The 23,879-nt window shown below is 53.4% G+C and overlaps 2 protein-coding genes across 6 annotated transcripts in view; one reads left to right on the top strand and one right to left on the bottom strand.

Annotated features, from left to right (window-relative positions):
- The window catches only part of LOC148505665 (uncharacterized), a 176,660-nt gene extending 172,508 nt beyond the window's left edge, over positions 1-4,152 (bottom strand). The window contains exon 1 of one of the 5 annotated variants that reach the window (XM_088447939.1): positions 3,907-4,152. In XM_088447939.1, coding sequence (XP_088304065.1) covers positions 3,907-4,137 — 231 coding nt within the window. In that variant the 5' untranslated portion in view covers positions 4,138-4,152. The other 4 variants (XM_088447938.1, XM_088447937.1, XM_088447941.1 and 1 more) reach the window with 4 other exon arrangements.
- LOC148505664 (uncharacterized) overlaps positions 1-7,202 on the top strand; it is a 282,403-nt gene extending 275,201 nt beyond the window's left edge. Inside the window, exons 8-9 of the mRNA XM_088447901.1 lie at positions 6,497-7,011; positions 7,093-7,202. Coding sequence (XP_088304027.1) covers positions 6,497-7,011; positions 7,093-7,202 — 625 coding nt within the window. The remainder of the gene's footprint in view (positions 1-6,496; positions 7,012-7,092) is intronic.
- The last annotated feature ends 16,677 nt before the right edge of the window (positions 7,203-23,879 follow it).

Genomic DNA, 23,879 nt, shown 5'->3' with positions numbered 1-23,879 from the left:
CCGGGTCTCGCAACAAAGGGGGCGAGCTGTCGATGTTGAGTGACAGCTCGCCCCCTTTGGTGGGCAGGCCAGGGGAGTGGCTGCCCAAACGGAGGCGTTCCCATGTGAACGCCTCTGGTTGGGGGCGGCCCCACTGACATCACGAGTGAAGTCAGTGGGAGAGATTTTGGCTCTGTTAGAGCCGAAATCTCTCTGGGGCTTGCGGCAACGAGACCCTACCACAAGGGTCTCATCGCAAGCCCGATGGTCGCGATGGTCTTGACCATCTTCCTGGCCGCTCGCTATAGCTGTGGGTGGTCACCCACAGCTATGCGAGCCGCCAATCAAAAAAAAATAAAAAATAGCCCGGCCCTGATTCAGAGCAAGCGCTCTGTCAGAGCGTCCAGCTCTGAATCAGGCCCTCAGTTCTCTCCTGGCTCAACCCGTACTTGTCCAACTGCTCCTTGTCTGCATTTACACCCACCTCCCCTGCGCTTTCCCTTCCTATCGGGATTCTCCAAGGTTCTGTCCCTGGCTTCCTTGTCTTCTTCCTAATGATGTCTTCCCTCAGGAAGATTAGGTGGTCCTATGGTCTTCACTACAACCTCTATGCTGACGATACTAATTTACATCTCTTACCCAGACCTCTGTCCTCTTCTATGCCACCTTCTGTCAGTCATTTCATTTTGGATGGTGCAACACTTAATAAAACTCAATATTTTCAAAACTGAATGAATAGTCTTTCCCCCAGCCAAGGCGCCCTCTGCTCCCCACCCTCTCCTTCTCTGAGGACATCTCACTCTCCTTTCTCTCCTTCTCAGCCTCCTCTCTTTCCTTCTCACCCCACATCCAGGGCTGTATTCAGAGGCGGCCGTACGGTCTACGACCGCACGGCTGCCTCGATGTTTGTCTAGTGTGCATGCGCACGAGGGAGCCGGCTCCTTCGTGCGCATGCGTGAGACCCGCTACGGCCGACAGCGCTGGTCGTAGCGGGTCTCTTTCCAAAGGGGGCGAGCTGTCGATGTTGATTGACAGCTCACCCCGTTTGGAAGGCGGGCCAGGGCGGTTGCAGCCCAAACGGAGGCGTTCCCATGGGAACGCCTACCGTTTGGGGGAGGCCCCACTGACATCACTAGTGATGTCAGTGGAGAGCTTCCGGCTCTGACAGAGCCAGAAGCTCTCCGAGGCTTACGACAAGTGAGACCCTACCCTAGGGTCTCGTCGTAAGCCCCGATGGTCTCTGACCATCGCGACCATCACCCGAGCGGTCATTAGAGCTGTGGGTGTTAACCCACAGCCTAACGACCGCAACAGAGGCGGGCGGTCAGGATGCAAGTGGCCGCCCAGTTTCTGAGCGACCGCTTGCATCCTCCGACCGCCTCTGAATGAGGCCCCCAATCCCTTGAACAATCCGGTATCCGGTCAACATTAAAAAAATTTCAACATATTCTGAAAGTCAACAGTTAAAAGGTTGGCATGGTCATTATGTTGACCACCAATATGTACACATGTATTTAGGACCACATGTTTAAATTATGTTGACCCAAATTTTTTTTAAATAGTTTTTATTTTTAGGCTTAGGTTAAAGGTCAGGGTAAGGTTTAGGCTAAAATAACAAAAAAGTTGTAATTTGTGTGTCGACCATTTTACCATGTCGTCCTAAATACATGTCCACACATTGGGGGTTGACCTAATGACCTTGTCAACATTCAGAACCTGCCAACCTCCAGTCTTTCGACCAGTCACACCACAGTCTTACAATCGTACCATTTTCATTTCCAGATCATTTCCATTCCTCATCCTGGAAGCTACTAAAATTCTCATTTATGCCCTCATCATTTCCTGCCTTCATTGCTGTAATGTTTGCCTCTGTGGAATTCCTAACTCCCACCTCGCCCCTCTCCAGTCTAACCTCAAATCGGCTGCTGCCTCATTTTTCTCTCCCTCTGCTACACCTCTCCGCCTGTCACTCCACTGGCTCCCTATGCCACGCAGAAACACATTCAATCTCTTTTCCCTCAACTACAAAGATCTTAACCTCACAGTCCCTCAGACAACCCCATCAGCTCTCTTCCCTCTACTGACTTCCACCTCACATCTCCAGCCTCATTCCCTCACACACCACCCTCCTGCTCTCTCACCTCTGCTAATGACTGCCGCCTCACCTCCACCTCACATCTCCACCCTCATTCCCTCACACACCACCCTCCTGCTCTCTTACCTCTGCTAATGACTGCCGCCTCACCTCCACCCTCATAAACCACCCTCCTACTCTCTTCCCTCTACTGACTGTCGCCTCACATCACCCCTCCTGCTCTTCCCTCTGCTGACTACCGCCTTACTTCCACCGCACATCTCCAGTCTCATTCCCTCACACACCCCCTCCTGCTCTCTTCCCTCTGCTAATGACTGCCGCCTCCCCTCCGCCTCACATTTCCACCCTCTTGCTCTCTTCCCTCTGCTAATGACTGCTGCCTTACCTCCACCTCATATCTCCAGCCTCATTCCCTCACACACTTTCCTCCTGCTCTCTTCCCTCTACTAATGACTGCCGCCTCACCTCAAGGCTAAGAGGTGGGCATTAAGTAGGTATTAGATGGCTATTATGGGGCTATGAGTTGACCTATATGTATTAGTTTGACACTATGAGGTGACCTATATGTGTGTATTAGTTGGACACTACGAGGCGACCTATATGTGGCTGTTATATGGGCACTATGAGGCTATAAGTTGACCCATATGGGAGTATCAGGTGGGCACTATAAAGTGACCTGTATGTGGGTGTTAGATGGGAACTATGAGGTAACCTATATGTGGGTATTAGATAGGCACTATGAGGTAAGCTATATGTGGGTATTAGATAGGCACTATGAGGTAACCTATATGTGAGTATTACATGGGCACTATGAGGCTACCTATATGTGGGTATTACATGGGCACCATGAGGCTATGAGGTGACCTATATGTGGTTATTACATGGGCATTATGATACTATGAGGTGAACTATACATGGGTATTAGATGGGCATTATGAGGCTATAAGGTGACCTATATGTGAGTATTACATGGGCATTATGATACTATGAGGTGACTTATATAATGATGTTAGATGGGCAATATTAGGCTATGAGGTGACCTATAGGTGGGTATTAGATGGGCACTTTGAGCCTATGAGGTGACCTGTATGTTGGTGTTAAATGGGCACTATGAGGTGACCTACAAGTAACTGCTAGATGGGCACTATGAGGTGACCTATAGGTGGGTGTTAGATTATGAGGTGAACTATAGGTGTGTATTACATGGGCATTTTGAAGCCATGAGCTGACCTATAACTGTTGGATATTTGATGGGCAATATGAGGTAACCTAAATGTGGATATTAGATGATCAATATAAAGCGAGCTATATGTGGGTATTAGATGGGCAATATAAGGTGACCTATAGGTAGTAGATCGATATATATATATATATATATATATATATATATATATATGTGGATGGTAAATAGGCAATAGGAGGAGGACATTGGGAGGGTGGTAGGTGGGCAGTATGGGGTAGGTATTGGGAGGATGGCAGATGAGCACTATGGGGTGGGCATAGGGAGGGTGTAAGAGGGGCATACAGAGGATATAATAGTGGATACCAGGAGCCCATTATTAGGCTGTGAGGAGCCATTATAGGAGAACCAGGAGAGGTCCAATAAGGGTGAGGGTGAAGTGGGGGATATGAGGACATCGGGTGAGACGCCAGGAGGGGGTCAGTCCTTGGTCATGAGATCTGGTCACAGTGACACAGCTCCAAATCCCTCCTCCATAGCCCCATGGTGGCGGATAATGGTGACATGAGGCAGCAGCAGCCATGTACCTGCTCTATCCCAGCTGTAAGTGCATCACTGTAGCTCTGTCCCTCTCCCCGCGCGGACTACTCACCCCAGAGGCTCCTGGGCCCGGCCTAGTCCTCGATCTCACCCGCAGAACGTTACACAGCCGACTTCCGGACTGTGCGTTCCACCTGCCGACTTCCGGCCTGTGCGTTCCACACGGCAGACTTTCGGTCTTTGCGTTCCACCCGACTTCGGCGCTGCACCGGATGTTTAGTTCCCGCGTTCCTTCCCTCTGATCTCCGCCTCCTGCTCCCTGGTGACTGTGACTAGGAGACATCGTTGTGTCTGACAGCAGCAGGTCCTGGTCCTTATACTCCTGCTCTCCTTTGTACTCTATTTGCCCCCCTGTAATCCCCTCCCCCACCTTTGTGTCCCCCTGTTATCCCCTCCCCCCCACCTTTGTGCCCCTCTGTTATCCCCTCCTCCCACCTTTGTGCCCCCCTGTTATCCCCTCCCCCCTACCTTTGTGCCCCTCTGTTATCCCCTCCCAATCCACAGTTGTGGATAAATCCCCTTCCTTTTCAGTACCATGACATCATCAGTTACTGTCCTGCATCATTCCCTACCATCCACGTGGACATAGAGACGGAATATAATCTTGTGCAGTGTGCTCCCCAGAAAATTTTTCCAGCCGGGTGGCATAAAAAAGTAGCCGTGTGGGGGCCTTCGCAATTATGCGCGCCGGGAAATGGGGTATCTCCCTGACCATTCCAGCCCGACAGGTCTCAGGCTGCTCCCCCACTGGCTCTCAGTCAAAAGTGCCCATTATGCAGTGCCCCCTGTATTTGTGCCCTTTATACAGTGCCCCCTGTAGTTTTCCCCTTTATGCATTGCCCCCTGTAGTTTAGCTTTGCCCTTATGCAGTGCCCCCAGGCTGGTCCCTTATGTAGTGTCCCCAGTAGCAGCCCCCTTTACAGTGCCCCCAGTAGCAGCCCCCTTTATACAGTGCCCCCAGTAGCAGCCCCCTTTATACAGTGCCCCCAGTAGCAGCCCCCTTTATACAGTGCCCCCAGTAGCAGCCCCCTTTATACAGTGCCCCCAGTAGCAGCCCCCTTTATACAGTGCCCCCAGTAGCAGCCCCCTTTATACAGTGCCCCCAGTAGCAGCCCCCTTTATACAGTGCCCCCAGTAGCAGCCCCATTATACAGTGCCCCCAGTAGCAGCCCCCTTCATACAGTAACGCATACTTACAAAAGAAAAAAAAAATATACAACTTACCTGATCCCCGCTCCAGCCGACGACCGCCGCTGTCTGCTGCTCCCGGCCCGCTCTGTACTATGGGAGAGACGTCATGACGTCTCTCCCATCAGCCACTGCGGGGGGAGCCGGAATGGGAGCTCATGAGTGAGCTCCAGCCGGCTCCCTCCGTGGCCGCAGCAGCCAATCAGAGTCTGTATGACTCTCATTGGCTGGCTGCGCTGCTATGACAAACACACAGCTGTCGCTGGCGGCTGTGTGTTTGTTTTTGTGTAGGGCAGACCGCTACTCACTGCGGTCTGTCCTACACTTGTGGGGCCCTGGGGACACTAGTGACGGGTGCGGGCCCCGGTGCAATGCATCGGCTGCACCGCCGCTAGTTCTCAGTGCAGCTCAACTGCTGGGCGGTGGGGGATTTTTACCGGGCGGACCGCCCGACAAATAAAGCATGGGAAGAACACTGTTGTGGCGAGCCCGAAGCGTGGCAAGCAAAGCGTGGCCCCAAGGGGACAACTGTCTTCTTTTGGTGGACTGCATGGGCAGGAAACAGCACTTCTGCCCTCACTGCGCGTCACTTTCAGGTACAGCAACAGAAGGGGATTTATATACTACCCCCAACCCACCCTTTGCCCACTTTTATCCTTTTCCCATATCTCTGTAACACCTGCTCCCCTGTGTAATCTCCCCTCCCTCACCCATGTGCCCCCTGTTATCCTGTCCTCATGTCTCTATATCACCTGCTCCCATGTATAGTCCCTCTCACCCATGTGCCCCCTGTTATCCTCTCCTCATGTTCCTATACCACCTACTCCCCTGTGTACACTCCCCTCCCCCACCCTGGTGCCCCCTTTATTCCCTTCCCCAATGCCTGTCCGCTGTGTACTCTCCCCTCCCCAACCCCTGTGCCGCCTTTTACTAGGGATGGACATCGGAAGCCTACCATCAAATGATGGCTGGGCTTCCACCATCAACACTTTTGCTTCGATGGTAACTTAGCATCACATGAAAATAATTTGATAGTAAAAACTATTCATATGATTTGTGCATGCACAAAGAAACCTTGTTTGTACATGCACAAACCCCTGCAGCATGGTTGGACAGGGACGGGATCATGGGCCAAGGCTGGGGGCGGAATCGTGAGCGGGACCAGGAGCAGTTACTGTGTAACCGCTGCTCCAGAGTTCCAATGCTGTCCTCTCATTCGGCTTCTGGGTGTCTGTATTCAAGCGTGGCTGCCACCTGCAGGTCCTGTTCAGACTCCTGCAGCAAGGTAATGCCTTGCAGCATCCAGTCCTTGCCCCATAAAAAAAAAAAGGTACCATCGGAAAACACCTATAAATTATTACCATTTGATGGTGGCAAACATCGGAAAGCCTCCATCAAATCCTACAAACACTGCTACCAAATAAAAAACATTGATGGTTTAAAACCATTGCAAGATCTCACACAGGTGATAAGCCATTTTCATGTTTTGAGTGTGAGGAATGCTTTACTTTCAAAACATATCTTATTAGACATGAAAGAAATTACACAGGTGAAAAGCCATATTCATGTTCCGAGTGTGGGAAATGTTTCACACAGAAATCAGATCTAGTTGTACATCAGAGAACTCACACAGGTGAGAAGCCATATTCCTGTTCTGAGTGTGGGAAATGTTTTACATGCAAGTCATATTTTATTAGACACAAGAGAAGTCACACAGGTGAGAAGCCATATTCATGGTCTGAGTGCGGGAAATGTTTTTCACAGAAATCAGAATTCATTAGACATGAGAGAAGTCACACAGGTGAGAAGCCATTCCCGTGTTCTGAGTGTGGGAAACGTTTTACACGGAAAGCACATCTTGTTACACATGAGAGAAGTCACATAGGTGAGAGGCCATTTTCATGTTTACAGTGTGGGAAATGTTTTATGCGGAAATCAGATCTTATTATACATGAGAGAATTCACACAGGTGTGAATGTAGTTTAATGTTCAGAGTGTGGGAAATGTTTTACACAGAAATCAGAGCTTGTTGATCAGAGAAGTCACACAGGTGAGAAACCATTTCCATGTTCTGAGTGTGGGAAATGTTTTACACGGAAAGCGCAACTTGTTACACATAAGAGAAGTCATATAGGTGGGAAGCCACATTTAAACAGATGAAGGTTGGCAGGGTAAAATTATTTTGTCCTAAAGAACAGATTTATTAAGAACATATTAGGCATAGTATTTCACCAGACACAGTCTCTTTATTGCCTTCTTCCATTTTTTTCATTATATAAAGGGTTGAGCTGTCATTATTTGTGCTACTGTTCAACTTATATTTTAGTTTTTTGTTTTTTTTATTTTCCATTTGTCAAGATAATATCCACTCATTGAGCGGAATGGAAGGAGTGTGTAGATTAATTTTTGGAGATTTATTACACAAATAGTATAAAAGTGTAGAACAGAGGTTCCCAAACATGGCCTTCAAAGCACCCTAACAGTTAAAGTTTTGGAGATATCCATGGTTGAGCACATGTGTTATAATCAAATTAACTTAGACACTAATGAAGTCACCTGTGGTTAAGCATGGATATCCTTAAAACCTGGACTGTTAGGGTGCCTGAAAGACCGAGTTTGGGAACCTCTGCTGTATGAGGACATGAACAGTGCCCAAAAGGAGTTAATGAAGTTTAAAATCTCCTTCATTTGCTCTCACACCTGAAGGACCTCCCTGCAACTAATAGTCTGTGATTTACAAAAAAAAAATGAGAAAAATGTGATGCCATCAATTATCAGTATGATGTCATAGGTTTGTTCTCTAAAAATGTAAAGACTGACAAACTCAGAAATTGCTTCCTGGTCAGCGGCACCAACATCTGGACACTGAATGTGAGGACTAAGGACTGTCCTATATGCGGGTGTTCCTGGAGCTCTGGGTGGAGTCCCAGTGTGTATATTTGTATGGCTATAGAAAGACAGCGTCCCCTATATCTTCTCTTTGCTGATCAAAGTGGATGATGCTATTTAGATCTATATTTTTAATACTCTGTTCTAGTAATCTACTGATATTGTCATAAATGCTACATTGTGATCTATTGTGCTATTTTTTTACCTATTGCATCACTTAGTAATATATTTTGTTAGCATTATTGGGTTGTCACATATGTTTTTGTTATACAACTCTAGTGTCTATTATAGTAATAGCGTGACATCACTGGAGGAGCTATAATGTAATAACGGGATAAAGGGGGGCTGGGCTGCACGTCCTAATCTTAAACAATATGAGGTGCTACCCTGCCTGAGGCCTGTAGTTCTACAGCAGAAAAAAACGAAATGGCCGACGTGGTTCCCAAACTTTTTTAGTTCCAGGCACCCTTAGGTTCTCCATGATTTTTTCAAGGCACCCCTAAGCCAAAATAATTACAAAGCTGTCCCTTTTTGACCCAATTAGGTCAAAATTATGTAATTAGTATTTAGGTCAGGACAGAAATACTTGTTTGTTTGTATCGATACCTGTCTCCTATTGCCCCCTTCCATCTCTCTCGCATTGCTCCTCTCCATGTCTCTCATTGCAACCCCCTCTGTCTATCTCCCTTTGCAGCCCCCTGCATGTGTCTCCAATTTCCCTTTGCAGCCCCCTGCATCTGTCTCCAGTTTCCCTTTGCAGCCCCCTGCATGTGTCTCCAGTTTCCCTTTGCAGCCCCCTGCATGTGTCTCCAGTTTCCCTATCGCAGCCCCCTGCATGTGTCTCCAGTTTCCCTATCGCAGCCCCCTGCATGTGTCTCCAGTTTCCCTATCGCAGCCCCCTGCATGTGTCTCCAGTTTCCCTATCGCAGCCCCCTGCTTGTGTCTCTAGTTTCCCTATTGCAGCCCCCTGCATGTGTCTCCAGTTTCCCTATTGCAGCCCCCTGCATGTGTCTCCAGTTTCCCTATTGCAGCCCCCTGCATGTGTCCCCAGTTTCCCTATCGCAGCCCCCTGCATGTGTCTCCAGTTTCCTTATCGCAGCCCTCTGCACGTGTAACCAGTTTCCCTATTGCAGCCCCCTGCACGTGTCTCCAGTTTCCCTTTGCAGCCCCCTGCATGTGTCTCCAGTTTCCCTATTGCAGCCCCCTGTACGTGTCTCCAGTTTCCCTTTGCAGCCCCCTGCACGTGTCTCCAGTTTCCCTTTGCAGCCCCCTGCACGTGTCTCCAGTTTCCCTTTGCAGCCCCCTGCACGTGTCTCCAGTTTCCCTATTGCAGCCCCCTGCACGTGTCTCCAGTTTCGCTTCGCAGCCCCCTGCACGTGTCTCCAGTTTCCCTATCGCAGCCCCCTGCACGTGTCTCCAGTTTCCCTATCGCAGCCCCCTGCACGTGTCTCCAGTTTCCCTATTGCAGCCCCCTGCACGTGTCTCCAGTTTCCCTATTGCAGCCCCCTGCACGTGTCTCCAGTTTCCCTATTGCAGCCCCCTGCACGTGTCTACAGTTTCCCTATCGCAGCCCCCTGCACGTGTCTACAGTTTCCCTATCGCAGCCCCCTGCACGTGTCTCCAGTTTCCTTATCGCAGCCCTCTGCACGTGTAACCAGTTTCCCTATTGCAGCCCCCTGTACGTGTCTCCAGTTTCCCTTTGCAGCCCCCTGCATGTGTCTCCAGTTTCCCTATTGCAGCCCCCTGTACGTGTCTCCAGTTTCCCTTTGCAGCCCCCTGCACGTGTCTCCAGTTTCCCTTTGCAGCCCCCTGCACGTGTCTCCAGTTTCCCTTTGCAGCCCCCTGCACGTGTCTCCAGTTTCCCTATTGCAGCCCCCTGCACGTGTCTCCAGTTTCGCTTCGCAGCCTCCTGCACGTGTCTCCAGTTTCCCTATCGCAGCCCCCTGCACGTGTCTCCAGTTTCCCTATCGCAGCCCCCTGCACGTGTCTCCAGTTTCCCTATCGCAGCCCCCTGCATGTGTCTCCAGTTTCCCTATCGCAGCCCCCTGCATGTGTCTCCAGTTTCCCTATCGCAGCCCCCTGCATGTGTCTCCAGTTTCCCTATCGCAGCCCCCTGCTTGTGTCTCTAGTTTCCCTATTGCAGCCCCCTGCATGTGTCTCCAGTTTCCCTATCGCAGCCCCCTGCATGTGTCTCCAGTTTCCCTATCGCAGCCCCCTGCATGTGTCCCCAGTTTCCCTATCGCAGCCCCCTGCACGTGTCTCCAGTTTCCTTATCGCAGCCCTCTGCACGTGTAACCAGTTTCCCTTTGCAGCCCCCTGCATGTGTCTCCAGTTTCCCTATTGCAGCCCCCTGTACGTGTCTCCAGTTTCCCTTTGCAGCCCCCTGCACGTGTCTCCAGTTTCCCTTTGCAGCCCCCTGCACGTGTCTCCAGTTTCCCTTTGCAGCCCCCTGCACGTGTCTCCAGTTTCCCTATTGCAGCCCCCTGCACGTGTCTCCAGTTTCGCTTCGCAGCCCCCTGCATGTGTCTCCAGTTTCCCTATCGCAGCCCCCTGCACGTGTCTCCAGTTTCCCTATCGCAGCCCCCTGCACGTGTCTCCAGTTTCCCTATTGCAGCCCCCTGCACGTGTCTCCAGTTTCCCTATTGCAGCCCCCTGCACGTGTCTCCAGTTTCCCTATCGCAGCCCCCTGCACGTGTCTACAGTTTCCCTATCGCAGCCCCCTGCACGTGTCTACAGTTTCCCTATCGCAGCCCCCTGCACGTGTCTCCAGTTTCCTTATCGCAGCCCTCTGCACGTGTAACCAGTTTCCCTATTGCAGCCCCCTGTACGTGTCTCCAGTTTCCCTTTGCAGCCCCCTGCATGTGTCTCCAGTTTCCCTATTGCAGCCCCCTGTACGTGTCTCCAGTTTCCCTTTGCAGCCCCCTGCACGTGTCTCCAGTTTCCCTTTGCAGCCCCCTGCACGTGTCTCCAGTTTCCCTTTGCAGCCCCCTGCACGTGTCTCCAGTTTCCCTATTGCAGCCCCCTGCACGTGTCTCCAGTTTCGCTTCGCAGCCCCCTGCACGTGTCTCCAGTTTCCCTATCGCAGCCCCCTGCACGTGTCTCCAGTTTCCCTATCGCAGCCCCCTGCACGTGTCTCCAGTTTCCCTATCGCAGCCCCCTGCACGTGTCTCCAGTTTCCCTATTGCAGCCCCCTGCACGTGTCCCCAGTTTCCCTATTGCAGCCCCCTGCACGTGTCTCCAGTTTCCCTATTGCAGCCCCCTGCATGTGTCTACAGTTTCCCTATTGCAGCCCCCTGCATGTGTCTCCAGTTTCCCTTTGCAGCCCCCTGCATGTCTCCAGTTTCCCTATCGCAGCCCCCTGCACGTGTCTCCAGTTTCCCTATCGCAGCCCCCTGCACGTGTCTCCAGTTTCCCTATCGCAGCCCCCTGCACGTGTCTCCAGTTTCCCTGTCGCAGCCCCCTGCACGTGTCTCCAGCTTCCCTGTTGCAGCCCCCTGCACGTGTCTCCAGTTTCCCTGTTGCAGCCCCCTGCTCGTGTCTCCAGTCTCCATGTTGCAGCCCCCTGCACGTGTCTCCAGTTTCCATGTTGCAGCCCCCTGCACGTGTCTCCAGTTTCGCTTCGCAGCCTCCTGCACGTGTCTCCAGTTTCCCTATCGCAGCCCCCTGCACGTGTCTCCAGTTTCCCTATCGCAGCCCCCTGCACGTGTCTCCAGTTTCCCTATCGCAGCCCCCTGCATGTGTCTCCAGTTTCCCTATCGCAGCCCCCTGCATGTGTCTCCAGTTTCCCTATCGCAGCCCCCTGCTTGTGTCTCTAGTTTCCCTATTGCAGCCCCCTGCATGTGTCTCCAGTTTCCCTATTGCAGCCCCCTGCATGTGTCTCCAGTTTCCCTATTGCAGCCCCCTGCATGTGTCCCCAGTTTCCCTATCGCAGCCCCCTGCACGTGTCTCCAGTTTCCTTATCGCAGCCCTCTGCACGTGTAACCAGTTTCCCTATTGCAGCCCCCTGCACGTGTCTCCAGTTTCCCTTTGCAGCCCCCTGCATGTGTCTCCAGTTTCCCTATTGCAGCCCCCTGTACGTGTCTCCAGTTTCCCTTTGCAGCCCCCTGCACGTGTCTCCAGTTTCCCTTTGCAGCCCCCTGCACGTGTCTCCAGTTTCCCTTTGCAGCCCCCTGCACGTGTCTCCAGTTTCCCTATTGCAGCCCCCTGCACGTGTCTCCAGTTTCGCTTCGCAGCCCCCTGCACGTGTCTCCAGTTTCCCTATCGCAGCCCCCTGCACGTGTCTCCAGTTTCCCTATCGCAGCCCCCTGCACGTGTCTCCAGTTTCCCTATTGCAGCCCCCTGCACGTGTCTCCAGTTTCCCTATTGCAGCCCCCTGCACGTGTCTCCAGTTTCCCTATTGCAGCCCCCTGCACGTGTCTACAGTTTCCCTATCGCAGCCCCCTGCACGTGTCTACAGTTTCCCTATCGCAGCCCCCTGCACGTGTCTCCAGTTTCCTTATCGCAGCCCTCTGCACGTGTAACCAGTTTCCCTATTGCAGCCCCCTGTACGTGTCTCCAGTTTCCCTTTGCAGCCCCCTGCATGTGTCTCCAGTTTCCCTATTGCAGCCCCCTGTACGTGTCTCCAGTTTCCCTTTGCAGCCCCCTGCACGTGTCTCCAGTTTCCCTTTGCAGCCCCCTGCACGTGTCTCCAGTTTCCCTTTGCAGCCCCCTGCACGTGTCTCCAGTTTCCCTATTGCAGCCCCCTGCACGTGTCTCCAGTTTCGCTTCGCAGCCCCCTGCACGTGTCTCCAGTTTCCCTATCGCAGCCCCCTGCACGTGTCTCCAGTTTCCCTATCGCAGCCCCCTGCACGTGTCTCCAGTTTCCCTATCGCAGCCCCCTGCACGTGTCTCCAGTTTCCCTATTGCAGCCCCCTGCACGTGTCCCCAGTTTCCCTATTGCAGCCCCCTGCACGTGTCTCCAGTTTCCCTATTGCAGCCCCCTGCATGTGTCTACAGTTTCCCTATTGCAGCCCCCTGCATGTGTCTCCAGTTTCCCTTTGCAGCCCCCTGCATGTCTCCAGTTTCCCTATCGCAGCCCCCTGCACGTGTCTCCAGTTTCCCTATCGCAGCCCCCTGCACGTGTCTCCAGTTTCCCTATCGCAGCCCCCTGCACGTGTCTCCAGTTTCCCTGTCGCAGCCCCCTGCACGTGTCTCCAGCTTCCCTGTTGCAGCCCCCTGCACGTGTCTCCAGTTTCCCTGTTGCAGCCCCCTGCTCGTGTCTCCAGTCTCCATGTTGCAGCCCCCTGCACGTGTCTCCAGTTTCCCTTTGCAGCCCCCTGCACGTGTCTCCAGTTTCCCTATCGCAGCCCCCTGCACGTGTCTCCAGTTTCCCTATCGCAGCCCCCTGCACGTGTCTCCAGTTTCCCTGTCGCAGCCCCCTGCACGTGTCTCCAGTTTCCCTGTTGCAGCCCCCTGCACGTGTCTCCAGTTTCCCTGTTGCAGCCCCCTGCTCGTGTCTCCAGTCTCCCTGTTGCAGCCCCCTGCATGTGTCTCCAGTTTCCCTTTGCAGCCCCCTGCATGTCTCCAGTTTCCCTATCGCAGCCCCCTGCTTGTGTCTCTAGTTTCCCTATTGCAGCCCCCTGCATGTGTCTCCAGTTTCCCTATTGCAGCCCCATGCATGTGTCTCCAGTTTCCCTATTGCAGCCCCCTGCATGTGTCTCCAGTTTCCCTATTGCAGCCCCCTGCATGTGTCTCATTTCCCTATCGCAGCCTCCTGCATGTGTCTCCAGTTTCCCTGTCGCAGCCCCCTGCATGTGTCTCCAGTTTCCCTATCGCAGCCCCCTGCTTGTGTCTCCAGTTTCCCTATTGCAGCCCCCTGCATGTGTCCCCAGTTTCCCTATCGCAGCCCCCTGCATGTGTCTCCAGTTTCCTTATCGCAGCCCTCTGCACGTGTAACCAGTTTCCCTATTGCAGCCCCCTGCACGTGTCTCCAGTTTCCCTTTGCAGCCCCCTGCATGTGTCTCCAGTTTCCCTATTGCAGCCCCCTGTACGTGTCTCCAGTTTCCCTTTGCAGCCCCCTGCACGTGTCTCCAGTTTCCCTTTGCAGCCCCCTGCACGTGTCTCCAGTTTCCCTTTGCAGCCCCCTGCACGTGTCTCCAGTTTCACTATTGCAGCCCCCTGCACGTGTCTCCAGTTTCGCTTCGCAGCCCCCTGCACGTGTCTCCAGTTTCCCTATCGCAGCCCCCTGCACGTGTCTCCAGTTTCCCTATCGCAGCCCCCTGCACGTGTCTCCAGTTTCCCTATTGCAGCCCCCTGCACGTGTCTCCAGTTTCCCTATTGCAGCCCCCTGCACGTGTCTCCAGTTTCCCTATCGCAGCCCCCTGCACGTGTCCCCAGTTTCCCTATCGCAGCCCCCTGCACGTGTCTCCAGTTTCCCTATCGCAGCCCCCTGCACGTGTCTACAGTTTCCCTATCGCAGCCCCCTGCACGTGTCTCCAGTTTCCTTATCGCAGCCCCCTGCACGTGTCCCCAGTTTCCCTATCGCAGCCCCCTGCACGTGTCTCCAGTTTCCCTATCGCAGCCCTCTGCACGTGTAACCAGTTTCCCTATTGCAGCCCCCTGCACGTGTAACCAGTTTCCCTTTGCAGCCCCCTGCACGTGTCTCCAGTTTCCCTATTGCAGCCCCCTGCACGTGTCTCCAGTTTCCCTTTGCAGCCCCCTGCACGTGTCTCCAGTTTCCCTTTGCAGCCCCCTGCACGTGTCTCCAGTTTCCCTATTGCAGCCCCCTGCACGTGTCTCCAGTTTCGCTTCGCAGCCCCCTGCACGTGTCTCCAGTTTCCCTACCGCAGCCCCCTGCACGTGTCTCCAGTTTCCCTATCGCAGCCCCCTGCACGTGTCTCCAGTTTCCCTATTGCAGCCCCCTGCACGTGTCTCCAGTTTCCCTATTGCAGCCCCCTGCACGTGTCTCCAGTTTCCCTGTCGCAGCCCCCTGCACGTGTCTCCAGTTTCCCTGTTGCAGCCCCCTGCACGTGTCTCCAGTTTCCCTGTTGCAGCCCCCTGCTCGTGTCTCCAGTCTCCCTGTTGCAGCCCCCTGCATGTGTCTCCAGTTTCCCTTTGCAGCCCCCTGCATGTCTCCAGTTTCCCTATTGCAGCCCCCTGCATGTGTCTCCAGTTTCCCTATTGCAGCCCCCTGCATGTGTCTCCAGTTTCCCTTTGCAGCCCCCTGCATGTGTCTCCAGTTTCCCTTTGCAGCCCCCTGCATGTGTTTCCAGTTTCCCTTTGCAGCCCCCTGCATGTGTCTCCAGTTTCGCTATTGCAGCCCCCTCTGTCTATCTCCCTTTGCAGCCCCCTGCATGTGTCTCCAGTTTCCCTATTGCAGCCCCCTGCATGTGTCTCCAGTTTCCCTATTGCAGCCCCCTGCATGTGTCTCCATTTTCCCTTTGCAGCCCCCTGCATGTGTCTCCAGTTTCCCTATTGCAGCCCCCTCTGTCTATCTCCCTTTGCAGCCCCCTGCATGTGTCTCCAGTTTCCCTATTGCAGCCCCCTGCATGTGTCTCCAGTTTCTCTTTGCAGCCCCCTGCATGTGTCTCCAGTTTCCCTATTGCAGCCCCCTGCATGTGTCTCCAGTTTCCCTTTGCAGCCCCCTGCATGTGTCTCCAGTTTCCCTATTGCAGCCCCCTCTGTCTATCTCCCTTTGCAGCCCCCTGCATGTGTCTCCAGTTTCCCTATTGCAGCCCCCTGCATGTGTCTCCAGTTTCTCTTTGCAGCCCCCTGCACGTGTCTCCAGTTTCCCTGTCGCAGCCCCCTGCACGTGTCTCCAGTTTCCCTGTTGCAGCCCCCTGCACGTTTCTCCAGTTTCCCTGTTGCAGCCCCCTGCTCGTGTCTCCAGTCTCCCTGTTGCAGCCCCCTGCACGTGTCCCCAGTTTCCCTATTGCAGCCCCCTGCACGTGTCTCCAGTTTCCCTATTGCAGCCCCCTGCATGTGTCTACAGTTTCCCTATTGCAGCCCCCTGCATGTGTCTCCAGTTTCCCTATTGCAGCCCCCTGCATGTGTCTCCAGTTTCCCTTTGCAGCCCCCTGCATGTCTCCAGTTTCCCTATTGCAGCCCCCTGCATGTGTCTCCACTTTCCCTATTGCAGACCCCTGCATGTGTCTCCAGTTTCCCTTTGCAGCCCCCTGCATGTGTCTCCAGTTTCCCTTTGCAGCCCCCTGCATGTGTTTCCAGTTTCCCTTTGCAGCCCCCTGCATGTGTCTCCAGTTTCCCTATTGCAGCCCCCTCTGTCTATCTCCCTTTGCAGCCCCCTGCATGTGTCTCCAGTTTCCCTATTGCAGCCCCCTGCATGTGTCTCCAGTTTCCCTTTGCAGCCCCCTGCATGTGTCTCCAGTTTCCCTATTGCAGCCCCCTCTGTCTATCTCCCTTTGCAGCCCCCTGCATGTGTCTCCAGTTTCCCTATTGCAGCCCCCTGCATGTGTCTCCAGTTTCTCTTTGCAGCCCCCTGCATGTGTCTCCAGTTTCCCTATTGCAGCCCCCTGCATGTGTCTCCAGTTTCCCTTTGCAGCCCCCTGCATGTGTCTCCAGTTTCCCTATTGCAGCCCCCTCTGTCTATCTCCCTTTGCAGCCCCCTGCATGTGTCTCCAGTTTCCCTATTGCAGCCCCCTGCATGTGTCTCCAGTTTCTCTTTGCAGCCCCCTGCACGTGTCTCCAGTTTCCCTATCGCAGCCCCCTGCACGTGTCTCCAGTTTCCCTGTCGCAGCCCCCTGCACGTGTCTCCAGTTTCCCTGTCGCAGCCCCCTGCACGTGTCTCCAGTTTCCCTGTTGCAGCCCCCTGCACGTGTCTCCAGTTTCCCTGTTGCAGCCCCCTGCACGTGTCCCCAGTTTCCCTATCGCAGCCCCCTGCACGTGTCTCCAGTTTCCCTATCGCAGCCCCCTGCACGTGTCCCCAGTTTCCCTATCGCAGCCCCCTGCACGTGTCTCCAGTTTCCTTATCGCAGCCCTCTGCACGTGTAACCAGTTTCCCTATTGCAGCCCCCTGCACGTGTCTCCAGTTTCCCTTTGCAGCCCCCCTGCATGTGTCTCCAGTTTCCCTATTGCAGCCCCCTGTACGTGTCTTCAGTTTCCCTTTGCAGCCCCCTGCACGTGTCTCCAGTTTCCCTTTGCAGCCCCCTGCACGTGTCTCCAGTTTCCCTATCGCAGCCCCCTGCACGTGTCTCCAGTTTCCCTATTGCAGCCCCCTGCACGTGTCCCCAGTTTCCCTATTGCAGCCCCCTGCACGTGTCTCCAGTTTCCCTATTGCAGCCCCCTGCATGTGTCTACAGTTTCCCTATTGCAGCCCCCTGCATGTGTCTCCAGTTTCCCTTTGCAGCCCCCTGCATGTCTCCAGTTTCCCTATTGCAGCCCCCTGCACGTGTCTCCAGTTTCCTTATTGCAGCCCCCTGCACGTGTCTCCAGTTTCCCTATTGCAGCCCCCTGCACGTGTCTCCAGTTTCCCTTTGCAGCCCCCTGCACGTGTCTCCAGTTTCCCTATCGCAGCCCCCTGCACGTGTCTCCAGTTTCCCTATCGCAACCCCCTGCACGTGTCCCCAGTTTCCCTGTCGCAGCCCCCTGCACGTGTCTCCAGTTTCCCTGTTGCAGCCCCCTGCACGTGTCTCCAGTTTCCCTGTTGCAGCCCCCTGCTCGTGTCTCCAGTCTCCCTATTGCAGCCCCCTGCATGTGTCTCCAGTTTCCCTTTGCAGCCCCCTGCATGTCTCCAGTTTCCCTATTGCAGCCCCCTGCATGTGTCTCCAGTTTCCTTATTGCAGCCCCCTGCATGTGTCTCGTTTCCCTATTGCAGCCCCCTGCATGTGTCTCCAGTTTCCCTTTGCAGCCCCCTGCATGTGTCTCCAGTTTCCCTATCGCAGCCCCCTGCATGTGTCTCCAGTTTCCCTGTCGCAGCCCCCTGCATGTGTCTCCAGTTTCCCTATTGCAGCCCCCTGCATGTGTCTCCAGTTTCCCTTTGCAGCCCCCTGCATGTGTCTCCAGTTTCCCTTTGCAGCCCCCTGCATGTGTTTCCAGTTTCCCTTTGCAGCCCCCTGCATGTGTCTCCAGTTTCCCTATTGCAGCCCCCTCTGTCTATCTCCCTTTGCAGCCCCCTGCATGTGTCTCCAGTTTCCCTATTGCAGCCCCCTGCATGTGTCTCCAGTTTCCCTATTGCAGCCCCCTGCATGTGTCTCCAGTTTCCCTTTGCAGCCCCCTGCATGTGTCTCCAGTTTCCCTATTGCAGCCCCCTCTGTCTATCTCCCTTTGCAGCCCCCTGCATGTGTCTCCAGTTTCCCTATTGCAGCCCCCTGCATGTGTCTCCAGTTTCTCTTTGCAGCCCCCTGCATGTGTCTCCAGTTTCCCTATTGCAGCCCCCTGCATGTGTCTCCAGTTTCCCTTTGCAGCCCCCTGCATGTGTCTCCAGTTTCCCTATTGCAGCCCCCTCTGTCTAACTCCCTTTGCAGCCCCCTGCATGTGTCTCCAGTTTCCCTATTGCAGCCACCTGCATGTGTCTCCAGTTTCTCTTTGCAGCCCCCTGCATGTGTCTCCAGTTTCCCTATTGCAGCCCCCTGCATGTGTCTCCAGTTTCCCTATCGCAGCCCCCTGCACGTGTCTCCAGTTTCCCTATCGCAGCCCCCTGCACGTGTCTCCAGTTTCCCTGTCGCAGCCCCCTGCACGTGTCTCCAGTTTCCCTGTTGCAGCCCCCTGCACGTGTCTCCAGTTTCCCTATTGCAGCCCCCTGCTCGTGTCTCCAGTCTCCCTATTGCAGCCCCCTGCATGTGTCTCCAGTTTCCCTTTGCAGCCCCCTGCATGTCTCCAGTTTCCCTATTGCAGCCCCCTGCATGTGTCTCCAGTTTCCTTATTGCAGCCCCCTGCATGTGTCTCGTTTCCCTATTGCAGCCCCCTGCATGTGTCTCCAGTTTCCCTATTGCAGCCCCCTGCATGTGTCTCCAGTTTCTCTTTGCAGCCCCCTGCATGTGTCTCCAGTTTCCCTATCGCAGCCCCCTGCACGTGTCTCCAGTTTCCCTATCGCAGCCCCCTGCACGTGTCTCCAGTTTCCCTATCGCAGCCCCCTGCACGTGTCTCCAGTTTCCCTGTCGCAGCCCCCTGCACGTGTCTCCAGTTTCCCTGTTGCAGCCCCCTGCACGTGTCTCCAGTTTCCCTATTGCAGCACCCTGCTCGTGTCTCCAGTCTCCCTATTGCAGCCCCCTGCATGTGTCTCCAGTTTCCCTTTGCAGCCCCCTGCATGTCTCCAGTTTCCCTATTGCAGCCCCCTGCATGTGTCTCCAGTTTCCTTATTGCAGCCCCCTGCATGTGTCTCCAGTTTCCCTATCGCAGCCCCCTGCATGTGTCTCCAGTTTCCCTGTCGCAGCCCCCTGCATGTGTCTCCAGTTTCCCTGTCGCAGCCCCCTGCATGTGTCTCCAGTTTCCCTGTCGCAGCCCCCTGCATGTGTCTCCAGTTTCCCTGTTGCAGCCCCCTGCATGTGTCTCCAGTTTCCCTGTTGCAGCCCCCTGCATGTGTCTCCAGTTTCCCTTTTTCTTGCCCCCTGCATGTGTCTCCAGTTTCCCTTTGCAGCCCCCTGCATGTGTTTCCAGTTTCCCTTTGCAGCCCCCTGCATGTGTCTCCAGTTTCCCTATTGCAGCCCCCTCTGTCTATCTCCCTTTGCAGCCCCCTGCATGTGTCTCCAGTTTCCCTATTGCAGCCCCCTGCATGTGTCTCCAGTTTCCCTATTGCAGCCCCCTGCATGTGTCTCCAGTTTCCCTTTGCAGCCCCCTGCATGTGTCTCCAGTTTCCCTATTGCAGCCCCCTCTGTCTATCTCCCTTTGCAGCCCCCTGCATGTGTCTCCAGTTTCCCTATTGCAGCCCCCTGCATGTGTCTCCAGTTTCTCTTTGCAGCCCCCTGCATGTGTCTCCAGTTTCCCTATTGCAGCCCCCTGCATGTGTCTCCAGTTTCCCTTTGCAGCCCCCTGCATGTGTCTCCAGTTTCCCTATTGCAGCCCCCTCTGTCTATCTCCCTTTGCAGCCCCCTGCATGTGTCTCCAGTTTCCCTATTGCAGCCCCCTGCATGTGTCTCCAGTTTCTCTTTGCAGCCCCCTGCATGTGTCTCCAGTTTCCCTATTGCAGCCCCCTGCATGTGTCTCCAGTTTCCCTTTGCAGCCCCCTGCACGTGTCTCCAGTTTTCCTTTGCAGCCCCCTGCACGTGTCTCCAGTTTTCCTTTGCAGCCCCCTGCACGTGTCTCCAGTTTCCCCTTGCAGCCCCCTGCACGTGTCTCCAGTTTCCCTTTGCAGCCCCTGCACGTGTCTCCAGTTTCCCTTTGCAGCCCCCTGCACGTGTCTCCAGTTTCCCTATCGCAGCCCCCTGCACGTGTCTCCAGTTTCCCTATCGCAGCCCCCTGCACGTGTCTCCAGTTTCCCTATTGTAGCCCCTTGCACGTGTCTCCAGTTTCCCTATTGCAGCCCCTTGCACGTGTCTCCAGTTTCCCTTTGCAGCCCCCTGCATGTATCTCCAATTTTCCTATCGCAGCCCCCTGCATGTGTCTCCAGTTTCCCTATTGCAGCCCCCTGCATGTGTCTCCAGTTTCCCTTTGCAGCCCCCTGCATGTGTCTCCAGTTTCCCTATTGCAGCCCCCTCTGTCTATCTCCCTTTGCAGCCCCCTGCATGTGTCTCCAGTTTCCCTATCGCAGCCCCCTGCATGTGTCTCCAGTTTCCCTATCGCAGCCCCCTGCATGTGTCTCCAGTTTCTCTTTGCAGCCCCCTGCATGTGTCTCCAGTTTCCCTTTGCAGCCTCCCCCTCCATGTGTCTCATTTCAGCCCCCTATAATTCCCTGTGCTGCCCCCTCCCTATAGTATAGTTATCTCTCACTGCTCATAGCTATCCCCCCCTATAGTTTCCAATGCAGCCCCCTTACCTTTTAGTAGAGATCGCCAGCATGGCAGCTGTTCCCTCAGCTCCTCAGAATATCCAGTGCTGCGGCCATTCCTTCAGACCCCATACAGCAACAGGCCGCCCAGTCCACTGCCTGTTGCATACCGGGCACAGAAAGCTCCCGCATGCTCACACCCGCCTCGCCCCACCTCTGCTTCGCTCTACCCTCCAACCCTGACCTTCTCTGGCCGTGCAAAAAAAGGCAGCCTCCTTACGTGGCACCCCGGAGACAGGACCGCGGCACACAGATTGGGAACCACTGCTTTAAGCAACTTCCAATTCCCCCTTTATTTATGCAGTATAACTACATGTATCAGGCATGGTAGCACCTCATGTTTCAGATTAGGATGTGCAGCCCAGCCCTCCTTTTTCCTATATATGTGTTTATTTAAGGTACAAGTGAAGGTGAGACCCCTACTCTTGGGCTGGCACTCCTCCCACCTTCCCCAGATGATTTTAATTGGTTTGGGTCCTTACATTGCAGTACACACATTGAAATGGGCTCTATTAAATTTAAGTCATAGATTAATGTGTCAGTATTAGGGATGTTAGGGACCCACCTTATGAGGTTTACCGTGACGTGGTAGGTGGGCAAACATCTTTGGCCAAATGTGGTAAGAACCTTGTCCAAGAGGAAACATATCAGCACCACTGAGGTTACTTATTGCTTATACAGAGATAAACCTGTGTATAACATACAGATGTGTATACATGTTCCTTGCGCATTAAACAGCCCTTCTAGTGGCACCATGCCTTGGCGTGACTATAGCATTGAGCGTCTTTTCTTGCGCTTACCCTAACGTAGCATTTCGCAGGCGGTTACACCCGCAGTCGCACACAGAACATAGGCACGCCGCGTATCATTTTAATCAGCAGAAGCTGCTTATGTGCTCTATTCATCGCTTTGTGAATAAGACGCATTTGAAGAGAAAACGTCACAAAAAGTGCTTGGCGCTACCAAGTCGCATGGCACTCGCGTGTTATGTTTAACGCGATTTGTAGCGCAAGGAGGTAAGATGGCCCAACCAAGTATCAAAATTGAATTCAGAAAAGCTAAAGGAAACTCCGCTAATCATTTAATGTTATAAATGTAAAACTTATGCGCTGTTGGATAATTAACAAATATTTCAAAGAATACTAAGGGGCATATTCAATTGGGCGCAAGGTTTAGCGAGGAAAAAACATTGTTCACCTCTGCCCCAATTTTGGATTACCGCGGTATGCCCGCTCCCGATACCCACGGTATACAATTAAAAAAAAGTGGTTGCAGGGTTTTCAGCTCTGTATATGAAAATACATAATAATTCTTCACTTTCCTGCCTGGTGGTCTCCGTGGCTCCCGGTGGCCTCCCCTCCCTCTTCTCACTGAAGAGGGGGCTGCTGGTAGTCCTAGGAGCTGCAGGGAGGCAAAAGGGCTGCTGGGAGATGTACTACCAGCGCCCATTACGGGGGGGGGGGGCACACTCACACTGGACACACACACACGTCACTCGTACACACTCATACAGACACTGACATACTCAACGCTGCTGCAGGAGACTGAGGGCCTGATTCAGAGCCGGACGCTATTTGCGGACGCTCGTTCAGAAAAAGGGGCCGGCTATTTAAATTGAGCGCTCGCTCCTTGCGGTCTGTTGACGCCTCTATGTCTGAGCGAGCGTCCGAAACATGCGCTCGCTATTTTGTAAAGACGCCCCTTGGCCGCTCGCATCATACGTCATCTCCGCTATTTATTAGATTAATCGGGAACATCGAAAGGCATCTGAACTGCTCGCAGTACTTGTGGTAGGTTTTACTTCCCGTAATTACTGCGAGCAGTTCAGGCTAAAAGACAACCAAGTGACGTGGTCGATGACGCTGCTTTGTTAATTATGCACACCCATTAAACGCCCGTTTTGACCGTTTGGCACGCCTGCGTTCAGATCTTCACTCCCCATTTTCAAGCACCTTCCCCTGTTACCACCCACAAACGCCTCATTCTGTCACTCATATTGGCAGCCCCTTGCTATTTTGCAAGCACACGATTTCCGACCGCAATGACTGGTTTGCGCATGCACATTACAACCCATACGCATGCGCAGATGTGCGAACATCGCTCGGAGCGAACGAGCGGCCACTTACGAGCGGCTCTGAATCAGGCCCTGAGTCCCGACGCTGGATGCAGAAGACAGCACTTCGGAAGGTGACTATTACTGACTATCCTAATTGGAAACTTTCAATTGCTTAATTAGTCATAAGAAGGGGTGCCACCAGGGTCCCAGAGTTTTTACTGACCTTTTTTCCTAAACTTGCAGATTTTAGGAATAATTGGTCGTGCTCTAGAGGTGCGCAAAATAGAAAACCTCCCGTCGCTCAAAAAAAGAAAAACCCCGCTCCTAATTTATTAGCAAAAATCCCGCACCTGCAGGAAAACCGCGGGTGCGGGATTTTTGCTATTCTCGCCAGCCAATTGAATATGCCCCTAAGGGTATAAATAATATACACAACATTCTAATAGAAAGGAAAATAAAAATTGAGTCTCAAGCCGGCCGGACACTAATTTATTGGAAAGAGGTCTGTACTGTCTCATGTTATTGCCTGTTATAAGGACTTCTATGTTAAGTGACTGTACAGCAGGGGTATTCAACATGAGTTCCCGCTGCTGTGGAACTACACATCCCAGCATATCCTGACAGTTTTGCTATTAGAGCTTGCTGGAACTTTGGCAGGGCATGCTGGGATGCATAGTTCCACAGCAGTTGGAGGGTCACATGTTAAATAACTGTGCTATACAGACATATTTCATCTAGTGACTTATCTGCCTAAATACTGGGAAATTATCTGGATGGTAAAGGTCCGTTTCACAATGTATCATGGCTTTGTAATCACGTCATACATTCCAATTATAAAGAGATCTCATTATGTTAGCAGCTTATTACCAGTAACCTGGTTATAGGTCAGTCACTGACCACTCACTGCCAGCTTCCTCCTGTCACTGCCTGAGGACTTCTGGTGGCTGAGAGTCAGGGGTTTTATGCTGAGGGTGGA

The sequence above is a fragment of the Taudactylus pleione genome, unplaced genomic scaffold (genome assembly GCF_031769625.1).
Source record: "Taudactylus pleione unplaced genomic scaffold, aTauple2 ptg000445l, whole genome shotgun sequence".
NCBI lineage: Eukaryota > Metazoa > Chordata > Amphibia > Anura > Myobatrachidae > Taudactylus > Taudactylus pleione.
The sequence above is the reverse complement of the archived record's forward strand: the minus strand, read 5'-3'. Positions and strand labels throughout refer to the sequence as shown.